We start from the raw sequence: 20,492 nt of genomic DNA on the forward strand, positions 1-20,492 counted from the left end.
TCCAAAAGAGTTCACTGATGGGTCCACGAGGGAGTGAAGAATCCAGGAGAGGTGAAGGTGGGAAGAAATCCAGGGTACGGTATAAGGAAGGTAGAACAGTCTGTAAGGCAGGCAAGGGGTCTGGCGTTGGGCGGGCGTAGATTTGCAGAACGTTCCTATAGGCAGTCTGTAAAGCAGGCAAGGTATGTGGCATTAAGCAGTAGCAAGGTACAGACGTAGGAGGAGGCAAGCGGAGTCCAAAAACAAAAACCGGTCGGCAATGCGGAATCAAGAAAGCAGAATGAGATACAAGTATACTCCACCTGCAAACTTCAATCAGAAGCGCTATTACTCGGCATAGGCCTTGCTTATGTTGTGTCCTTCACGTGACTTGGCCGATGCATGCCTTCTTGCGTGGAGCGTGTGACGAAGCGCCGGTCCTGGCTTCCCCAGTTTCTATGGAAATCTGTACCGTGCGAGAGAGGACACTTTCTGCAAACATGGGGAGAACTGTGTGTGGAAGCGGACATGTGCATTCCCAGGCACTGGTCGCTTCGGGGTGCCAGCTGAATTGGTACGTGCAAGAAGCGGCCTAGGTACACGTGTAGACTGTCCTGACACCCAGAATGGGATGTCATTCTGATGCCCTAGCACTACAAAACTAGTCTGCGAGCCAGATATCACTGAGACGACCCAGGAGATTTTCTTTGTTCTGATCCCTGTTGGTTTTGGCTGCAATAAACCACAGTTTGAATTTGCTTTCTGTCTGGGCCTGTGTTCCTTTTGGGAAAGGAAGGAGTTAGGCCTGCCATGAGTTCTGAGTCTGCAAACTCCCAGTAGCACTCATGCCTAGCTGGGAGTTTTCTCCTTAGTTTTCCTGCCCTCAGTGCAGCCAAATGCAATCTGCAAGGCTCTGTTTGGAGAGGGAGCAGTTTTGAGGTGTCTCTACACTGGGTGGAAATGGAAACGGATCTGTCTTTAAAGGCCTGATTATGTGCATGTTTGGGTTTGGTACGCAAGCAGTCTCGGGATGTCTAATGTAATGGGGCAGTTTGGAGAGATCTGTGTGTGAATGCGTCTGCTTGAGTAAGGGAGTTCAGAACAAGCTCACTAAGGCTTTCAAATTCACCCTGTACACAGTGATCGAAGTGTACGAAAATAAGTAGTGGACTTATGTTCCCTGCTGGCCTGCCCCCACTCCCCACAAACCCCATCACCACGCTCCCTCCGACACACAATACAAACCCCCAAACACTTGCACCTGCTGTTTAAGGGAATGTTCAGTGCACTCAACTAAACCTAAACTAATGAAACCATTCTGGAACAGTTTCTTTTTAAAATGTATAGGAGCTTTAAAACGTAATTTAAAAAACCAGTGGAGCACTCATTTCGACCGCTGCATGTACATTAAGGAATCACCTGAAAAAAACGAATGCAAAAATTACCAGGCTATAAACAAAACAATTTCGGTATTTTTGCAATTTATTTTCGAAATCAAACAAATAGATTGAGGGGTTGGGTTAGGGAATATATTAAGGTGGGGGAGGGGGCTGCAAGAGGGTCTCCAACCGCATTACATTTTCGAATAATGTGCACACAAAAAAATCGAAATTCGATTAAAAAGGTTTGGTGTATTAAGCCTCATTTTTTTTATTTTTTAACGTAGATCCGTGCATAGCATATACATTGCTAAACTGCCTGATTACTGCCATGTGCCTACTTGTCTAAAAGGTAGAAGCTATTCCTGCCTGCTGGTTTCACCACTTATCATGAAGGATACTCACAAGAGATGTCTTGTTAGTGGTCACTTCTCCCATTTTGAGACTGCGTGAGTGTTAGTTGGGTCTTTCCCATTGGTGGCTATAATGCCATCACTTTCATTATGATTGGTCATTTATAATACACTTAATAATGCTCTTAATACCCAGAGGTTTCTAAGCACGGACCCGGGGTTCGAACCTGTGTTGCTCCGTGTCGTCTTGCTTCCAAGGCGAGCATGTTGCCCCTGAGCTATCCTCCCGAGTAACTTACAGCTCATGCTTGCTTGCATGTATTTTTGGCTCTTGAGCTTGTGGCAAGGTTGGCTGGCTCTAGGTCCGATATAGGGGTGAGAAAGCGGGTGCCTCCCTGAACCAGTAGAGGATGGGCCTGGGGTTAGTATGGGGAGTATCTCCTAGTCACCCGACCTTGGTCCCTGTTTCATGAAAAGGGACTCCCTCTCCATCTTTCGTGCTCTGAAACACTCGTGTACGAGCGCAATACAAATAAAATATCATATCAAACCTGTGAAATCATGGAAGTTTCTGAGCAGATCCAAAAGCCTAGAGGGGAAAATAATCAAGTTGCTTTAACCACTTTCAAACCTTCCTTAGACAAAATGTTCCAACTGCAAGGTTTCCCAAACGTGGTGTCAGTGGATTCACTTACAAAGCCCACGGAGAGGCTCAGCGAGTTCCTGAAACCAACGCTTGAGATACACAAGCGGGGCAACGGGGGGAACGCGAAGCGTTTCCCCCGGGGATGTTTTTGGCGCTGCACACAGCCAGCGAGTGGCCGTGGGGGGGGGCAGAGCGCCGCCTCAGGGTATTTAAGGGTTCAGGGACGGTTCGGGACGCAGGTGACGTTTGGACTTGGTGACTGTCGCCTGCTCCCGAGCCTTCCCTGAAGTAGCTGGGCCTTCGGTGCTGCAGGGTAGCGTAGGTGAGAGGGATAGTTTTAGTATTGGGGGAGGTTAGGTATAGTTAGTAAGCATAATTTCGAATCCTAGAAGTATATTGTTATAGCCGGGGGTACCGTAGATATGGTACCCCTTCTTACTGTATCTGGCTCCGGTCCCAGCGTTATCTGCGGTCCGGTGCAGGGTTTTTCTGTTGAGGCATTTTGTCCCGGCATTTTTCCAGCTTGCAGCAGGGTGTGGGGTTTAAGAAATAAGGTGCCGGTGAACGCGGTCCGGGAGGGGGAGCGGGCAGGATATTGGGCATCTAGGTTTGAGGCCTCTTTTCCGCTGGGGTTGTGGGGGATATTTAAGTTGGGGATCGCCGGGTCCCGTGTTGTTCGCGGCTGCGAGGGGAATTATACACGCGGTAGCCGTCGCGTGACAGAGGGGGCAGTGTTCTCATCTTAAAGGGACCGAGCTATTGTTGTTTTAGTGCGGTGGTGCTTACACGCATCCAGGGGGCAGTGTGACACGGTCTCATCTCGGCCCCATTTCTAGTTGGGCTGCTGGTTTTTGGGGCTTTCCTTTTCCCATGACATTTTATTTGCCAGCGTAAGGGTTTTTAAGGGATAGGGCAGTATTTAGGGGGGTAATTATTAAAAAAAATTATTATTTTGGGAATAGTATTTTTGGGTATTATATATTACCTTTTGGTGATCGCAAGTGTGTGGTTAACTCCGGGCAAAGTTTGTAGTTTGTCATTGGGGGTATAGGTCCACGGGTAGATTTGGGCTTGGGAGCTTAGGATAGCTAGTTTAATTTTCAAGGGGCATATTTAGTACACATCCAGATAGTTGGTGCACTATGGTGGGACAGGGAGCCAGCAAGAAGGGTCTGGTTGATGCTAGGGCTCGGAGGGAGGCCCTGGAAATAATTAGCAGGGCATCTAAGGCCCAATTGGAAGGGGCGGTAGGGGAAGTAACGGGAGAAGCAGAGGTAGGTGGGGGCAAGCTGCAGCGTAGAGCTGCGGCAGATGGGGATCTCGCGGCAGTGGTGGCTTGCACCCCCGCGGCAGGGAGAGGGGAGGTTTGGGAATCCAGGGGCAGGAGGATGAGGAGGGAGATAGACAGGAGGGCGTCCGGGGGAGAAATGATTTCAGGTGGGCAGCCAGTGAGGGAGGGAGTGGATGATGGCTCTAGGGAAGCTGGGTCTGCTCAAAAGGAGGTGGCTCAAGGGATCCACAGTGGGGGCGGTGATGGGGCACAGGAGGGGGTGACAGGGAAGAGGGGGTAAATACCTGCAGAAGAGTGCAGGTGGGAGAAGGAGGGAGAGGTCCCCATCAATTGAGGTTAGAGTGGGGCGCGGGACGGCCCCCCGGGTAGGAGTGAGGGCGGAGGGCGCTGCGCAGCCCCCGCTGTTCAGGTGGAGGTAGAGGGTTTTAGAACGGCCCCTACTCGGGCAGCGCAAGGAGAGCCTAGAGGGTGCAGCTATGGCCCCTAGCGATGAGGATTCCAGGGTGGAGGACGATACACCTCGCCCGAGAGAAGAGGACCAGGCAGCGGTTTACGCGGCCCCGCTGAGAAGACGTCAAAGGAGTGGCGGGGCAGACGCCCCAGGCTCGCAAGAAGATCAACTCAACTCGGGCATGAGCTTGCATCCACAATGGTATTTAAGGGGTGATGAAGTTGGATTGGACGATTATGTGGGGCAATGGAAGGTAGAAGGTTATAGGGCGGTAAGGGAAAGGGAGGAGGAGAGAAGAAGTTTGAGGTGGGATCTGGAAAGGCAGGTGCAGGGTGGTCGGGGGGCAAGAGGTCGGGGGAACTATTGGCTGGGTGAGTCTGCTGACATGTTTTGTCCCCGCAGTAGGAGCCCTCTAAGAAAAGAGATGAGCATCAGCCTGGACGCCAGACCGCAGACGGCCTGCGTTGAAAGAGGTGAGCGGGAAAGGGAATGGTCATATGCATGGCAGAGAGCGGTCACAAGAAGGGGGACGGGAAATGAAGGGTCTGGACTGCAAGGGGTAAGGAAAGAAGTTGGTGTACAGGCCATTGGAACCTTGGGGGTTGAGAAGAGCATTTGCTCACTGGAGGTCCAAACGGACAAGGTGGTGGAGCCATTGGTGCTCGAGGTGCAAGTTGAAAAAGAAAAGGAGGTTGAAGTGAAAGGCAAGGGGAAAAAACTGCCATACATGGGTATAACAAAACCGTTGGGGGCGCACTTGATGGTAGCGACCAGGGAGAAGATTCAGGTGGGGGAATTTGTAGATGTTTTTAAGTTGCTCCATAGGGAAGTGAGAGCAAAGGAGGGGTCTAAAGAAGAGTAGAGGGAAGTGGCTTTGCGCCCAAGGGTCCCGGTGACTATTGAGAATTGGATGTTGGCATTTATTATTTATGCCAGTGGATATTGTGAAAAATTCCCGGAGTGATGCGTGGCCCTGCTTAAATAAATTGACGTAATTAGGAAGGTTTTAACGAGTTTTGGGGGTTTTGCCTGGGTACGCTATGATGAGGAATTTAGAGCGAGAATGGCGGAGGACAGTCAGGCGGTCTGGGGGGAGATAGACATGGATCTTTGGCTGCAATGGATGGCTCCGACGAGGCCTGCCCCGACATTGCACACAGCAAGTGGGCTGCCTGTGCCTTACCGGCCCTTTCTTGGTCGCCCCGCCCATCAGGGGGCAGGGGGAGGAGGCAGAGGACATCCCTCAACAGCATGTTGGGTGTTCAATAAAGAAGGCTGCACGAGGTGGAATTTAAACACGAGTGCAGCAGGTGTGTGGGTCGGCATTCGGTTACAGATTGTTTTCAGGCAGGGGACAGTGGGTCAGGGCGAGGAGCAGGGCAAGGAGGTGAGGGGAGGACCGCATGCCAGGTAAATTGGGGTGTGCTGGTAGGTCGGGCTCAGTTTATCGTAAAAGGAGAGGGTGGGGCACAAGGTTTGATGAGGTTTTGGGGGCGATCCAAAGGGGATAGGAGAGGGGTGAAGAGGAAGATGAGTAGGTAGGGCAGGGGTGGGCCGCAGGGGGGATGTAACTGTTAAAATTGTTAAGGGATGGTGGCGTCGTCTGGAGGGCATGGTCGACGGTGGTGCAGCCCTCATGCTTGCCGCACGACAAGGTGAGTAAGCTTCAGGCTGCATGGACGGGGGTGCACTAGGGCCCCTGGTGCAGCTGGGGGAAAAAAGTGGAGCAACGAAGCAAGGTGTTGGAAGAGGAATTTATATGGAATGGTCTGCATGGACGGGGTGCAGGTTTGGCCCCTGGTGCAGTGGTGGAGAGGAGTAAGGCAGAAAAGGGGCCTGCATGGACGGGGGTGCACTAGGGCCCCTGGTGCAGGTGGGAAACAGGTGGTAATGGACGCAAGGAGCTTGAAGATTAGTTATATGGAATGGACTGCATGGACGGGGGTGCAGGTTTGGCCCCTGGTGCAGTGGCGAAGAGGAGTAATAAAGAAAAGGGCCTGCAGGGACGGGTGTTCACTTGGGCCCCCGGTGCAGGGGGGGCAACGCAGGGCCATATTATAAGGTGATGGAAGGTGGGGGAAAGGGGGAGCAGGGGGGTATTAGTTTAGAGGAAAAAGGAGGGCTAAGTGGGTTTAGGGGTATTGTTTAAAGGTTAGGTGAAAGGTGCGAAATAGAGGGGGACAGGTAGGAGAGAACCGGGGGTGTTTTCGGAGAGGGATAAGGAGATTGCCAGGAAGGATAGGGTACGGAGGAAGGTGTTGCTAGTGGGGTGGGTAAGGTTAGGAGGTTGGAACTCATTCACTTAGGAGGGGTGCGGCATCTGAAGGTAGCAGGCTGGGCCATTCAGAGGAGTAGGTGAAAAGGTGGGGACGCTGGAAGTAAGGGAGATACAAAGGGTATGTCAGGGACTGGGGCAAACAGGATGTCTTTGTAGAATTTTTCAGTAGGTAGCAGGAGTGTTGCATTTATTAGGATGATGTTGATTTGTAAGTGATTTTGTAATTTCTTTTTCAGATGCTGCTAGGAGGTCGGGTCAGATGTCAAAAATCTGGTTTGTGGGACATTCTAGGGTTAAGTAGGCGGGGAAAGAAGCTGAGAAAAGGGTTGTTGGCAGGCAACTGGGTGGCAACTATAAAGATGTTGTGGTAAAATGGTCTGGGTTTGGGGCGGCTACGCTGGGATCAGTTGCTTCCTATGTGGGCTGGGTTGAGGGAACGCTATGGGGCTCCAGAGGCATTGATTATTCATGCTGGGGAGAATGACCTGGTAAGGGATATGGGGGTGGCTCTTTGGAGGAAAATGAAAAGGGATTTAGTCTGGGTGCAGGAAATGTGGCCTCAAGCAGCGGTAGTGTGGATTAAGTGGTTGCCGAGGAGAGTTTGGAGGGGAGCGAGAAGTGAGGGAGCGATAAAGCATGCTAGGAAGGGGATAAACAGAGAGATGGTTAAGTTTTGTGCCTCGGTGGCAGTACAAGTTATGGACCATAAGGAAATAGTCTATGAAGGATTCATGTCTTTAGGGAGGATGGTGTACACTTGTCGCTTTATGGGACTAATCATTATCTGGTGGACTTGGGCTCTTGGCTGGGAGATTGGCTAAGGAGTGGAGGTAAAGAAAATTGGTGGGGGGGTGGTGCAGAAATAACACCTCGGTGGAGGGTTTTTCTGATGCTGGGGGCATGGCCCCTTTTGATGTGGCGGGGGAGGGAAGCACAATGAGGGAATGGCACGGGAAAGGATGGGGTGGTGCTGTTTGCACAGGCGGGCCACCCCAGGGGAACAGGTATTGAGCCTGGAGGGGCATGGCCCCGGGGAGAAAGCGGGACACCTGGAAAAGGGGTAAGGAGAAGGTAGGGTCCAAGGGATAGTTAGGGAGGAAGTGTCTTTATTTAATTGTTGGGGGAAAATGAAAATGTTTAATTATTTAATTGGTTGTTTAAAATATTTATTTAGTTTGTAAGGCCATGGAGCCAGGTAAGCATTTAATTGTAAGCTTTAGCCTGTCACATTAAAGCGACCTTTTCCACTTTTAAATGAGTCTGGGTTTTTGTGCAGTAAGCCAAAAGAGGGGCCCCGGGGGGAACGCGAAGCGTTTCCCCGGGGATGTTTTTGGCGCTGCACACGGCCAGTGAGTGGCCGTGGGAGGCAGAGCGCCTCCTCAGGCTATTTAAGGGTTCAGGGAAGGTTCGGGAGGCAGGCGACGGTTGGACTTGGTGATTGTCCCGCCCTCCCACCCCTTCATTTTGGTTTAGGTCCGGTGTCTGGTTTTATTAAAAGGAGGGGCGCCATTGTACTTGGGTTTCTGCGGGAGGTTTTTACGTCCCATGTCAAGTTTTTTTTACTGGGTTTTTGGTGTCTGTTAAGGGGCTATTGTCTGGTCGTTTTTGTGTTACAGGTCGGGGCATTAGTGAAGTTGTAATGTCAAATTTCTGTTGCTGATGTGGCAGGTCAGACTGGCTGCAGGCCATAGGAAGGGGGAGATTGGTGTAGAGGGGAGTCTGAGGGGTATTGAAGTGGTTCTGGGCTCCGGGGGCATGGCCCCTTTTGATGTGGGGGGAGGGAAGCACAATGGGGGAATGGCACGGGAAAGAATGGGGTGGTGCTGTTTGCACAAGCGGGCCACTCCGGGGGAACAGGTATTGAGCCTGGAGGGGCATGGCCCCGGGGAAAAAGCAGGACGCCTGGAAAAGGGGTAAGGAGACGGTAGGGTCCAAAGGATAGTTAGGGAGGAAGTGGCTTTATTTAATTGATGGGGGAAAATGAAAATGTTTAATTATTTAATTGGTTGTTTAAAATATTTATTTAGTTTGTAAGGCCATGTTACATTAAAGCGACCTTTTCCACTTTTAAATGAGTCTGGGTTTTTGTGCAGTAAGCCAAAATGCTGCATATTTGAGGTTTCCCAAGACTGGCTCTAACTGCATGGGCTATGAAGTTTCCTGTTTATTGTCTCCCAGCAGGGCATTTTTTGCCAGAGGTGACATGTTGCCAATTCACTGTCAGTGTAGAAACCATACTAGACGTTTTTTTCCACTCTGCATTTCACATGCTGGGGAGACTAGTAGTCTGGATCCTGCAGTGGCAGCACCAGAGGGATAGATTGCAATCCAAGGTGGCACAGAAAAGATTGTTTGGTGGGGCTGCTAGTACCGAAGTGAGGCAGGTGCACCCAGAAGCAGCAGATAATCCCAACCCTGACCCAATTGCCAGACACCGGTCTATCCTCACGAAGCACCAAACCCAGGAAGAGCACTATAAAACCAAACCAGAGACCCTAGTCAGCCAGTGCAATTTGTTGAGGAAGGCGGTTGTGGTAGGCAGATCTAGATAATTAAAGGTGAGTGAGAGCCGGTGAGGAAGAGGTGGATGTGCTGTAGGCAAGGAGGGGGAACATGGAGCTAGTTGACGACATGAGGTGAAGAAGGTACATCGGTGGCGGGCGGAGGTGATTGATAGTTGTGGCAACATAACGAGTTACAGAGGAGATACATGATCACATCAGGCAATAGATGTGGTAGAGGAGTAAGAGGAGAAGGTGGTGAGAATGAGATTGTGCAGAAGGAAGAGTGTTGACCCGCAGTTGGACATAAAATTCTGGTTAGATCAGCCATAGGCAGGACCAGAAGGTGGAATGAGAAATGAGAGCCGGCAAGCAGGACCGAGGAGGAACAGCCAGGGCTGCCAACCATGATATAGTTTGCTGGAAGGAAGGAGAGCAGCTCTTTGGGGGGGGGGGGGGGGTGCAGTGACTCAGGATTGAGCCTTTGTGCAGTTTCAGCCGAGTGAGAACAATAAATATATACCAGTGATTGGTTGAGGTCACTACAGGCCTGAACTAGAGACTTTTCTGCAATCGGGTCTAGCAAAAGGTTTTGGAAATGCCAGGAAACCTACAATGCCACAGGGAGGTGAGACCCCATCATGCACAGTGGGAGTGAGTCGGTGTGAGTTAGCTAGTGTTATTTCACCCTTTGTATAAATAAATCTACAGAACTGTTCCTGAATTCTTTTAGGCATGCTGCATGAGCCGCCCTAAAAGAGGGCCTGCGAAAGCCAAACGCATGCAGTGCTCACACATTACAACTTCTATTTCACAATGAAAGCATACCTGCCTAACCTCCGGGTTTAACCCAGAGACTCCGGGTTTTTGCACTCTTCTCCAGGGAAGAGCGTGGAGTCTCCGGGTTTTCATCTGCATGCCCAGAACTGCTGTGGCTCCGCCCATGCCTCCATCCAGTTAGATAAAAAAGACTACTGCTGGTAGCCAATCGTGTGGAGATGTCGGCTGGACCCAGTGACCGTGCGAATTAGGGCACAGTGGCAGAACCAGGTATAGTAGTGCACCATAATCTGATCCAAACCAGTTGTTCACCAAACACGTGGAACCTGCACAGTGCTGCCAGGATCCGCAATATTGCAGCTTCACTGTGTTATTGAGTAAAAGTGACGTCTTTCAACTATGATGCGGACCCCTTTCACGGCTTCTGTGTAAACCCATATGTGTCATGGTCACTTAAAGTGGCAGACGGTATTTTCATACATCCTGCCCACTGTGCCTGCGTCCTGGCTGATCTGAAGTTATGCCATTCTGTGTTGCCACTGTATAAATCCCAGAATCTGTGATCCATTCCTTGCCATGTCATTGGCCGGTTGCAACTGGCTTATAGAGAACGAGATGCAAGGCATAATGTGTCACTAGCCACGCTCTTATTGTTAATTATTTTAGCATTTGAATACTGGTTGCATATGATCTAGTTGATTTGTTTTATTTAATTAGCACATATATCCAACATTTTGTTACTTTCTGTTACCATGGGGGTGGGGTATGTGGTTGAACCTTGTGCAATTGGGTGGAGTCTTGTGTGGTAAAGGGCGGGGCATACATCTCAGGGTTTTTGATTTTCAAATGTAGGCAGGTATGAATGAAAGGTGTGTATGGGTTTCACATTACGCCTCTTTCAAACGTTTATAATAAATGGTCCTCTTTCAATACAGTCTCAGTTGACTGCACATTCCCTCCCCACGTAACAAATTTCACGATCACTCCAATGCCTGTAGCGAAGTGTTGAAGTATGTTCCTTTCTAGGGGTGAGAGTGTTTGTAATTGTATACTTGTAAAGTGCTTATCCACAGGTGAAGTGCCTCAAAGCTGTCACTGGATGACGATGTTTAAATTGTAACTGTGTATATTGTGGGCTTTGGAGAGTGTTCAGGTGCTCTCTCAAATGATGAGACCGTCGCCGTTCTTGAAGTTTCTGCCCAGTGTCCAAAATGCATTCTGAGCTCAGGATATTACTGCAAAAATCTCTCACCTAGGAGCTTGTGATTTGCTGTTATAAATACGAAGGCATGGCTGCCGTAGTTCTCAATTTATTTTGATGTTGTTGGGATTTAATTGCTGCTGCACATTTCAAGGTTGCTGCAGTTTATGGACGAGCACACTGCGACCTTTGTGATATATAGGCCTTTTTTGCAGGTATGCGTTGGTGTGCTGTTCTCCATGGGGAACATATGACCGGGTCTGTAATAGTTTCCTTCAATGTCGGTCTCGTGCATTGCTTCGTTTGTTGCTTGTCATCTTGTCATACTTGTATTGAAGACTTCAGTGAGCTACCATTGAGTGGTTGCACCTTGAGTCAAACCATGCAACAGCGTTACACGCGTTCTCCTTCTGCAGTCCTTGAGGGGAATTCAGGGGGACCCTCCTGCAGCACAGTTGGTGGCTTATGATGGGAGGCCAGGCTGGGTGGAAAAGGAAATGATCTGCTTGGTTTTTCTCTGGTGCACTAGTCCTCTTCTGCTAGTGCCCTAGTTGAGGTTACCATGTCCTTTGACAATGGCCTTGGCTTCTGTAATGGTTGTGTGATGATGCTAGGAGTTCAGTCCTACCAGCGGACTGTTTGATATGTCTGAGGGATGGCGTGCAGAATGTCATCCTTTGTCTTCTGGCAGCAGGGCTGTAAGGTCTTGGATTTTGGACCTGTGTTGCAGATTGCCTATGCCTTGGTTTGGCGGGCATTATCTCGCTCTTTGCATGGCTTTGTTCCCTAATTTCATCGAGTGCTCACTGATTACAGTTTGCCAGTGTGCAACGCTGTACATTCTGTGTGCTCTGGTCGTGTGGGCCTTTCCACAGTGGTACTGTGACTACAGTTTTTCTTTGCTCTGTTATGTGGCACTGTGTAGTGTCCTGCATTTTATAACTCTGGGGCATGCAGGGCCCCAACTGTCCTGCTGTGCCATCTCCCCTCTAGAAACAACCTCTCTGAGGTGTCTACATTCAAACCTTTCTGGTAGCTAGAATGTGACGATCCTTGTGGTGAAGAGTTGGTGTATGGATGTGCCGTGCTGCCACTTCTACAAGCAAGGTAAGGATGAACCCAGGGACAGGACTAGGCCCGGCTCGCAGAGCAGGCCTGCTGAAGGATTCCACCTCAAACGTCTGAGCAGGAGCAAAGGATTTTGAAGATGTGTGTGCAGGCAAAATATATTTAAAGCGATAATTACTATAATACAGCAAGTTACAATTACTTCATAGTAGTTTCTGTTCTGGTAACTTGGTAGAGCAAAGATGATGGCGGGGCAAGCTTCCCCCACTTAGAACTAGTGCAGCCAGTGCTCAGAAGGGCAAGCACCACTCTCACAGAATGAGTACAGCATGGGCCACAGCAGGGCAAGCCTCCCACACACAGAACGGGCACATTTGACATGGTGTAAATCACTCCATTGAATCATTCTTATCTAATCGAGCACAATAAGTGAAATGTGAAAAAACGAAATAATGATACCAGGGGAAGAGCAGATGCACACTCTCTGTATTTAGGGGCATTTTACTTAAGTGCACAAATACCAGAAGACTCTGCTTCTAAGTGCAAAACATAAATATGCAAGCTTTAAAACACAATGTTCAACCAACAAAAAATGCCAACCAACAGTTTCCCAATATTCATGAGTGCACACTTAGCTGGTGACTGACTGTGCTTCCTCAATTTGACTCGTTTGTTGAAAGTAGCCCGATTATGAAAAGGTAAGGTGGGTCAGAGAAACCAGGCTCTCACATTTTGGATTAGTTTTAAAGACGGAGACTGTTGGATTTGTTTTGCAAGACAAATAACAGGCAATACATATTCTGTGCAGCAAAACAAAGCCCAAACAACCTCATATGTCCTCCAGACCTCCACCTTTCTAGGTCACAATGCTGTGACAAATTTAAACCTAATCAAAACTTTCTAGAAATCAAACTGTTAGGCCGGCCTAGTCGGAAGCTCCTCTCCTGCCCCAATGAGTGTATTCAAACCTTCACCCAATAGTCTGTCTTGGATGCAGATGGCATGAAACCAGTCGCATGACCGTTCCTTCTGGATGCTTCATTCGAACGAGGTTCATCAATCCTCAACTATTATAGCACCTCCTTGTATCCCTTCTCAATGTCCCTTCTGGTTTAAAATGGTTTCAAAACAAGTCCACTTGAAAAAGAAACGGTTTGTTTGAAAAGCAAACAAAATGCATTAGCATTGAATACATTGATTTTATTTTACATAACCCAGCTGTAAAGGAATACGAAAATCTGACCCACATCCCACCCATCATTTTGCATTGATGTACAACATAATACTTTACCACATGCTTTGTTCCTCACCCTGTTACACATAGTGATTCATGGGAACCGGGTCTATCCAGACAGACTTGTATTAATCTCCTCAGTATACTTAAACTGCAAATCTCATTAGGGAGTCAATTTCTTGTTCTACCTACCTATCAGTCTCCTATGTCTCGATCACTAAAATAACATTCCTTCTGTACTGGTTAGAGGTCTGGAGGCATCCCTCTACGCTAACAGCAACACATTATTAGACCTGTGAAGAGAACAGAAGACTTGCATACTTCTAACGGGGACTGTGATTGCATATTAGTTGAACCCGTGCAAGAAAAAACGCATATTTAGAGTGCACAGAGTGACTTGCTGGTGAGCGACCTGAAAAAACTGCTTCTCAACATATACTAGTTCTAAAACATGCACTATTTCTAAAACATGCACATGTCATTTCACTTAATACATCTTTTCTATCCGCGGGAGGAGTGCTAGGTTTTTCAAATTGAACTGGTATTAACTCCATCCAATTATACACCAAATCAGGTTTTAGACTTGCTATCTCTGAATTTATTGTGCACCCTATCACTTGTCTCAAGTAAAAAGTGCATGTCAACTGATGGGATTCAAGTCCTCCAGATGCAACTACTATTGGATCTAAACAAATTGCTGCGAATAGCTAGTCCCTCCCGAAATATTCTGTTCCCACCTAACATCACCTTACTTCGAACTTGCATACTAGGACATTGCAACTGTGGAGGCTGAAGGGGCTATAACAATCAATCGGTTCCTTATTCTATTCAGATTTCGGACGGTATTCCCAGGCACTTGTCCGGTATCGTGCTGGTGATTCTGAAACGTTCACTTCCCATACATCTCTGTTGGTTACCCAGTGCCAATTGCAGCCATCCCACGGACCATGTAAGTTCATCACTGCCTTTCATTGCACCTCCTTGTACACCATAACCATGGCCACTCTAAACATGTTGGTTTGCACTGGTTAATACAACTTGCCAACACAAGTCCTTGGCATGGAAAACTGATAGCGAGCAGTTTTCAATCTGTCTGCTCATTGCAGAGGAGCACATCATGGACATAACGCATGTTTTGCTAAGAGCACAGTCATTTAAGTAGTAATCCAAACAAGTTCTCTTTGTTATTTACGTAAACCACTCATAAAGATGTAAGAAAATAATCTGCACCCACGGGTGACTGGTAGGACATGCCAGACAGCCGCAACCACATTTGGTGGCATTTACCTTTTAGGACTGACCTTTTAATAGTAATGGTAACAAACTTATTTCTGCCTGAAAACACAGCAATAACTGGACAGTAAGGCACAGCCAATGCAGTCAGATGTACTCGGTACTGTGGCATCAGGGCTTTTGATAGGATGATGGCTTTCAGTTATATTTGTTATTGTATCCAACCTCTGTGTAGAACAGGAAACCTGGCCATATTTGTTCAGGTACCATCCAAGTGTGATATCTCTACTCTGCACCATCTGTACTTTGCAGTGACATTTTTGTGATAAGCCCATGTAAATATTGCAAAACTAGCTACTCTAAGAAGCAGTCTCCTAAATAGCCTTATATGCTGGACCAAAACCAAAGTCAAATTATTCAGTGGGCCCAATCAAGGCTTAAAGAGCAAGGGGAAGAGGATCGGGACTGAGGCACTTATCATGATTTTTGTCCATCTCCTCTGACCAAGTCTTGGATGCTGAACCTTGCCTGCGAAGGAGGATCAGATCCATCTTAATGCTGGATCAGGGAATCTGAATAGAGCTGGCTGGTGATTGATCATAATGTCATGATCAATTTTGTCAAATGAATAGTAGGATTACCCGTTTCAAGAAAAGTACCATCTTATTCAAGTCCCTGCAAATACACGATCTCCGGGAAGAGCTTTCCTTCCATTAAGTTTTTGTTCTGCTCTAATGGAGCGTCTAGGACATATCACCACATGGAGCTATTCTCATCGTCATACAAATTTGGTTAATCCACAATTAAGCCATCTCTTATAAACTTTTAAAACTGGATTGTCATCTCTAAGAATCTTAGTAGTGTTGGAAAATCAAACAAGGAAATTGTTCTGGTATCTTATCCTCAAAACCGAGATAAGTCTTACTAATTCCAGTTATGTCAATTCTATCACTGCAAACTCTGTAGTGATTAATCTAGAGTAATACTGTTCAAGCAACGTCTGTCCTCTTTTTTTGTTAGGGGCTTGTAGGGCGTGGACTGGAATCAGCTGTACAGCTGTAAAACATCATAAAAGGGCTGGTGTTTATTCGGAAGGCTGGGCCACAATGTATCTAATGTGCGCAGGCCACGTATTATCATACCTGAAAGAGTATGTGTGCTCGTACTGATGCACAGCCTCTATGTTATAGTTCATATAACAGAGTCATCTCTGTCGGCACAATAATCATGGCGCCTTCCTTGAGAATAAATTGTATTTAATATTACCGGAAGTCACCTTTTGTCTACTAACATCACTTGAGTTAGCAATGTGCTTTACTGACATCGATACATGCCAATAGTTATACATTTTTATGTTTGAAAGGATTGTGTTTTATGTTGTCACATGTGTCTTTTTAGAAGACGGACCATTGATGTCCTTTTTGTTATGTATCAAAAAATAAAATTAAGTATATCTTTCTAGACCTAACCTTTTTTTGCATCTTGTGGTATTTGCTTCACATAAGATGTTTTCTGTAGTCATCCTGCTTAGTCTGAATTTCCAACCTATATGTGGACATCAATAGGTAGCTTGTTTGGAACCCCTCTTTAGTCTCAGTGATGATTAATCTAGCCACAATATGGCATAGATCCCTTACCCAATATGATGACACTTATGTGTAACTCAGCATATCAGTGTGAATCATTTCTTGACATAAATTATCTGCTACAGATATATCCCAGTGAGATTTAGGCCAACGTGTGCTTCAATGAATCGGAATCATCATCCCCTTCATATTCTTCAGAGCTAATTGGGTATGACTGAATTGTTCAACAAATGGCTATGTTCTTAAAACTGTTCAGATATGGAGAGTGCTTCCCAACCACCCTTAAACAATGCAACAGTTGCATATCAAATGAGTTTCAATAGTCCAGCTATTCAATACTATTATAACGCACGTGCCTATACTCTGGTCTGACACCCTAAAGTTAGTATTTTCTAGATTTGACTTGAATGCAGAGTATTTGTCTCAGCGCATCCTTTTTCAGAAATACCAATGTTTTAATCGATTTGTGAAGTGAAACGTGCATTACCTAACTCATCGAGAAAGGTTCTTCTTTTTATACTCTGTCAAGCGTGTGTAAAAACTGTTTCACCCAAAAACTGATTTTTAATCCTACTAAAGATCTGAACACGTCGGCAGGCCTTAAGTTTTTCCTATTTTACTAAATTGTTTGATTCAGTATTAAAGCAAAACGGCTGATTTGGTCTGGATGTTACAGTATTGTACCAAAAATGTTAATATTGACTAAATGTAGTTTAATTACTTGTCGAAAGATGGAAGTAGTCGTGAAATGTGAATCGTGACACATGCTATTCAATGTAAGATTTATGATGATATAGTAGAAACAAGCAATATAACAATGCATCAAATTAAGAATTGCAAAATATTTTAACAATGATAAAAAGCTGGTCTGAAAATACTGTTTAAAATCATTAATCATAATGCACCAATGCATGATTGGACATTCCAGAATTAATTTTAAATGAAGATGTGTCAAATCTTGTGTGAAAGCACATATAATTCTAGTTATTCAAACACAATATGATACGTTTATGAATGTAAATATATCCTTTGGTTAAATGCTAAAAGAAAGAGGAAACCGTTTTCTTAGTGAGGTTATAGTGGTTTTATGACATATATTCGTATTTGTAGAGCGTGCAGCAGCCCGTAGGCTAATTTACCATTAACACATCAAGTTAATGGCAAATAACATTTCCGGAAAGCACATGTGTTTAAATAGTACATCGTCCCTAATACGCTACTACATGATATATTTAATTCAGGAACAGATTTCATAGGAATTGTATGTACATGGTTCAAAATTGCTGCTCTTGGTTTCCTAACAGAGCCCCGTTAACTTGGCATACCACATACAGTAGCTAATTTTGATTCCATGCCAACTGCTGGTACACAAATATACACATGTGGCGTTAAAGTTGCCACATCTAGAAGACATTTAAAGGAAAGCGACGAATTGTAGGATATTTTGTCTTATTGGGGTAAATTTGGGGTTTGGCAGTATTTTCTTACCGTCAAAATATGAGCGGTAGTTTGGTAAATAAGCTTTGCATTTAGATTGGGTTTGGCCTCATATTATTTTAGTGACCAAACCTTATTACATTATATTGGGGAATCTAGTGATATATTGTTTGTGGTATTTGGTGGTGAGCATGGTTTTCTTCCATATATTATAACCCCATCATAAAACAAAACCTTCTTTTCTATTAGAGTACCTCCCAGTGCTCTATAGAGAGCCTTGGACCTATACATGTGATAGAAACCCAACTCATTTTATTTAGGGCTCCACCTACAGTTTGTGGCCGGTATCACTGGCTTATCTACACCAGCGATCTATGCATTCTTAGGCATCACTGGCTTATCTACACCAGCGATCTATATATTATATCAGATTCCTTCCAAACAACATGCAAGGAAGGCACACACACACACACAAGTCTGCTTTATCACTGAATATTATCTGCTTATTCTGGGTTATTTTACCTGCAGGTACAAATTGACAAATGCACTACTGAAGAGAAATGGCCTCCCCTGTACTGTATACTTTATAGGTATATGAGTATATGAATACATTCACAGATGCAAATATGACACTAAACCATGTGTTTTATATATTCTCATTATCATTATATTATATACAAATACAATTCACAATTATAAGTTCTTACCATAAGAACATTGCATCATCATCTGGAAAACAAAAGAAAGAGAATACAGAACAAGCAAGCCTTTTAAAACATGAGGTCATTCTTCCACATTCTGAACGTGACAAAGTAAAAATGCAGGGGATTTCCTATCCTGTCTACACTGTATTCTAATTCAGTCATCCTTGCGACCATACACAGTGACCTCACTTAACTTCTCTCCTTACCAAAAGTGTTTCGTTGAAGTTCCCCCACACAACCTTGTTTCCCTCGCCTTGCAAAGACAGGCCCAGTCAGCACAAACTGCTCCTGTAATCTTGTGTGTCTGGGAAGCACGGTGATAAACTCTCAAGCCAGTGCTCAGTGACACCTTGAACTTCTATCTTCACAGTCCAGTAGGCACAAACTGATCTCTCTGTAAGTTTTGCCATTAGCAGAACTCAGAACCTTCCTACTTTGTCTATGTGGTATGTCTGCAGACACTTTCCTCCAATCAGGTTAAAAGCATGTTTTCAACATCACCCTTCAGTTTTCTAACAATGGGATCCTTGCTCACTGAGCAACTGTTTCAATTTGTATTTCCTGCCGTGCATACTTTCTATAATCCAACACAGAAAGAGAGAGAAAAAAAATGCCAGTGTACATTTAAAAAAACGAATTATGGCAGTGCTACCAAAATATGCATTTTCACCTCATTTTGCACATGGGACTACATTATAATGTTAGGGAGTTAGAATTAGTGTTTAGTAAATGTTAATTAAATTAGTAGTCAGTTATATAATTAATGTAGTCTCATATATAAGGCATCACAGAAAAATTGATGCAGTTTTATTCTCTGCAGTTTTACATTGGGCTTTTGCTGTGTTATGAATTCTGTACCTTGCATGCCACAAGCAACATATTCACATGTTATACTAGCAACACAAAAATAACTGTGTGGCATATTACTGCTGCAACAACAAAAATGCCATCACATTTAGTAAAGCGCTATATATTCTTATAAAGCTCTATATATATTATTACATATTTTAATGGACAAAAACATTGTCGTTTGAATATGAACTTAGATTTGCGGCATGCAATGTACTAGCTACTCGTGCAACAGAGGTAGTTTGTGCTTACTAGATGATGCCTGGTACGCAGGAGTTGCTTGTAGCCCCTGCTCGTCAGACCTTTTGTGCACCCCTGCGTGCAAAGAAGAACAAAGTTGCACATAGAATTAGATGGGTCAGTCCGAAGATGTTCAGTTTTCTTAACCATTAAAAAGAGCAAATATGTGCACGCATATTCACTATAAAAATTGGGTGTTGTGATCACTTTAATATTGACAACGTTTCTGCACAGCTGGTAACCTCCCATAATACAGCATTCTGGATTAGGAAAGTGTGTGGGTGTGTGTGTGTGTATATATACACACTGACTTTAAAAGATCAAAGACATTTTAGAAATGTGAGTGCAGCACTTGCCTCTGTATAAGAAACCTATGGTTTGTCAGGCAGATCTTGGTTTTCCCAAGCAACATAACCAAATCATTAGTCCACAGCTGGATCACTAAAGTTGATTTCTGTAGGCCTATACATGATGGGCCTATGAAGAGATATAAAAAATGTATGTACTTCGCAATCCTGTAAAATGAGTACATACGCCTTTTAGTCCCCTACCTCATACCCAATGAACCTTCGCCGGAAGCTTTGAGTTCTCTTGACAAAGTTTCTATTTTGGAATGTTGTGCTAATTGTCTTGGCACCTTTGTTTTGTCACAGTGTTGCATTATATAAAACAAATGCAAATGTAAATTCAATGGGTAATTAAATCTAAAGAAAATATTTGTATAGAAGTCAAGGGCCTATAGTGGGTGGCCTTGGGATTCTGTTCAAAGTCCATATGCTCTGGGATTCGGGGATATTGTGCTGTAGAGCAACCTAAAGACCTAGTACAGTTCACATGTTGTATGTGCAACCCGAGTATTGCTTGGAGGTTGGTGGGGGGGAGGGGTGAGTATGAAATGTGCCAATTGCTTACTAGACTTAAGAGGACACCAATCCGGAGGGAACGCAGTCTCATGATGGTTTATGCTTCTCTGTGGTTTTCACCATGTTTTCTCTTAACCTGAAAGCTTTCACTGCTCATTTTAATAGCACTTTTTTTTCAGTGCCGTTGACTCCTACTTTGATGTGACGCCCAAGTCCCGATCTCCACCTCCAGCAATACATCGACAAGTGGAGAAAAGGAGGGAGCTGGTTCGATCACAGACATTGCCACGAACATCAGGGACGCAGGCCAGGAAAGCTTTCTTTGAAAAATTTGATACAGAAGTGGGAAAGTATGACATTTTGAAATTGTACAGTTTGAAAAATAAAATATTAAATGCCTCCATTCTGAATATCTGTGA

At 45.4% G+C, this 20,492-nt stretch overlaps 1 protein-coding gene across 1 annotated transcript in view; it reads left to right on the top strand.

The window, feature by feature from the left end:
• SMTNL2 (smoothelin like 2) overlaps positions 1 to 20,492 on the top strand; it is a 984,551-nt gene that overhangs the window by 640,109 nt on the left and 323,950 nt on the right. Inside the window, exon 6 of the mRNA XM_069615025.1 lies at positions 20,253 to 20,423. Coding sequence (XP_069471126.1) covers positions 20,253 to 20,423 — 171 coding nt within the window. The remainder of the gene's footprint in view (positions 1 to 20,252; positions 20,424 to 20,492) is intronic.

This window comes from Ambystoma mexicanum, chromosome 9 (genome assembly GCF_040938575.1).
Source record: "Ambystoma mexicanum isolate Mex_15411 chromosome 9, UKY_AmexF1_1, whole genome shotgun sequence".
In the NCBI taxonomy this organism is placed as follows: Eukaryota; Metazoa; Chordata; class Amphibia; order Caudata; family Ambystomatidae; genus Ambystoma; species Ambystoma mexicanum.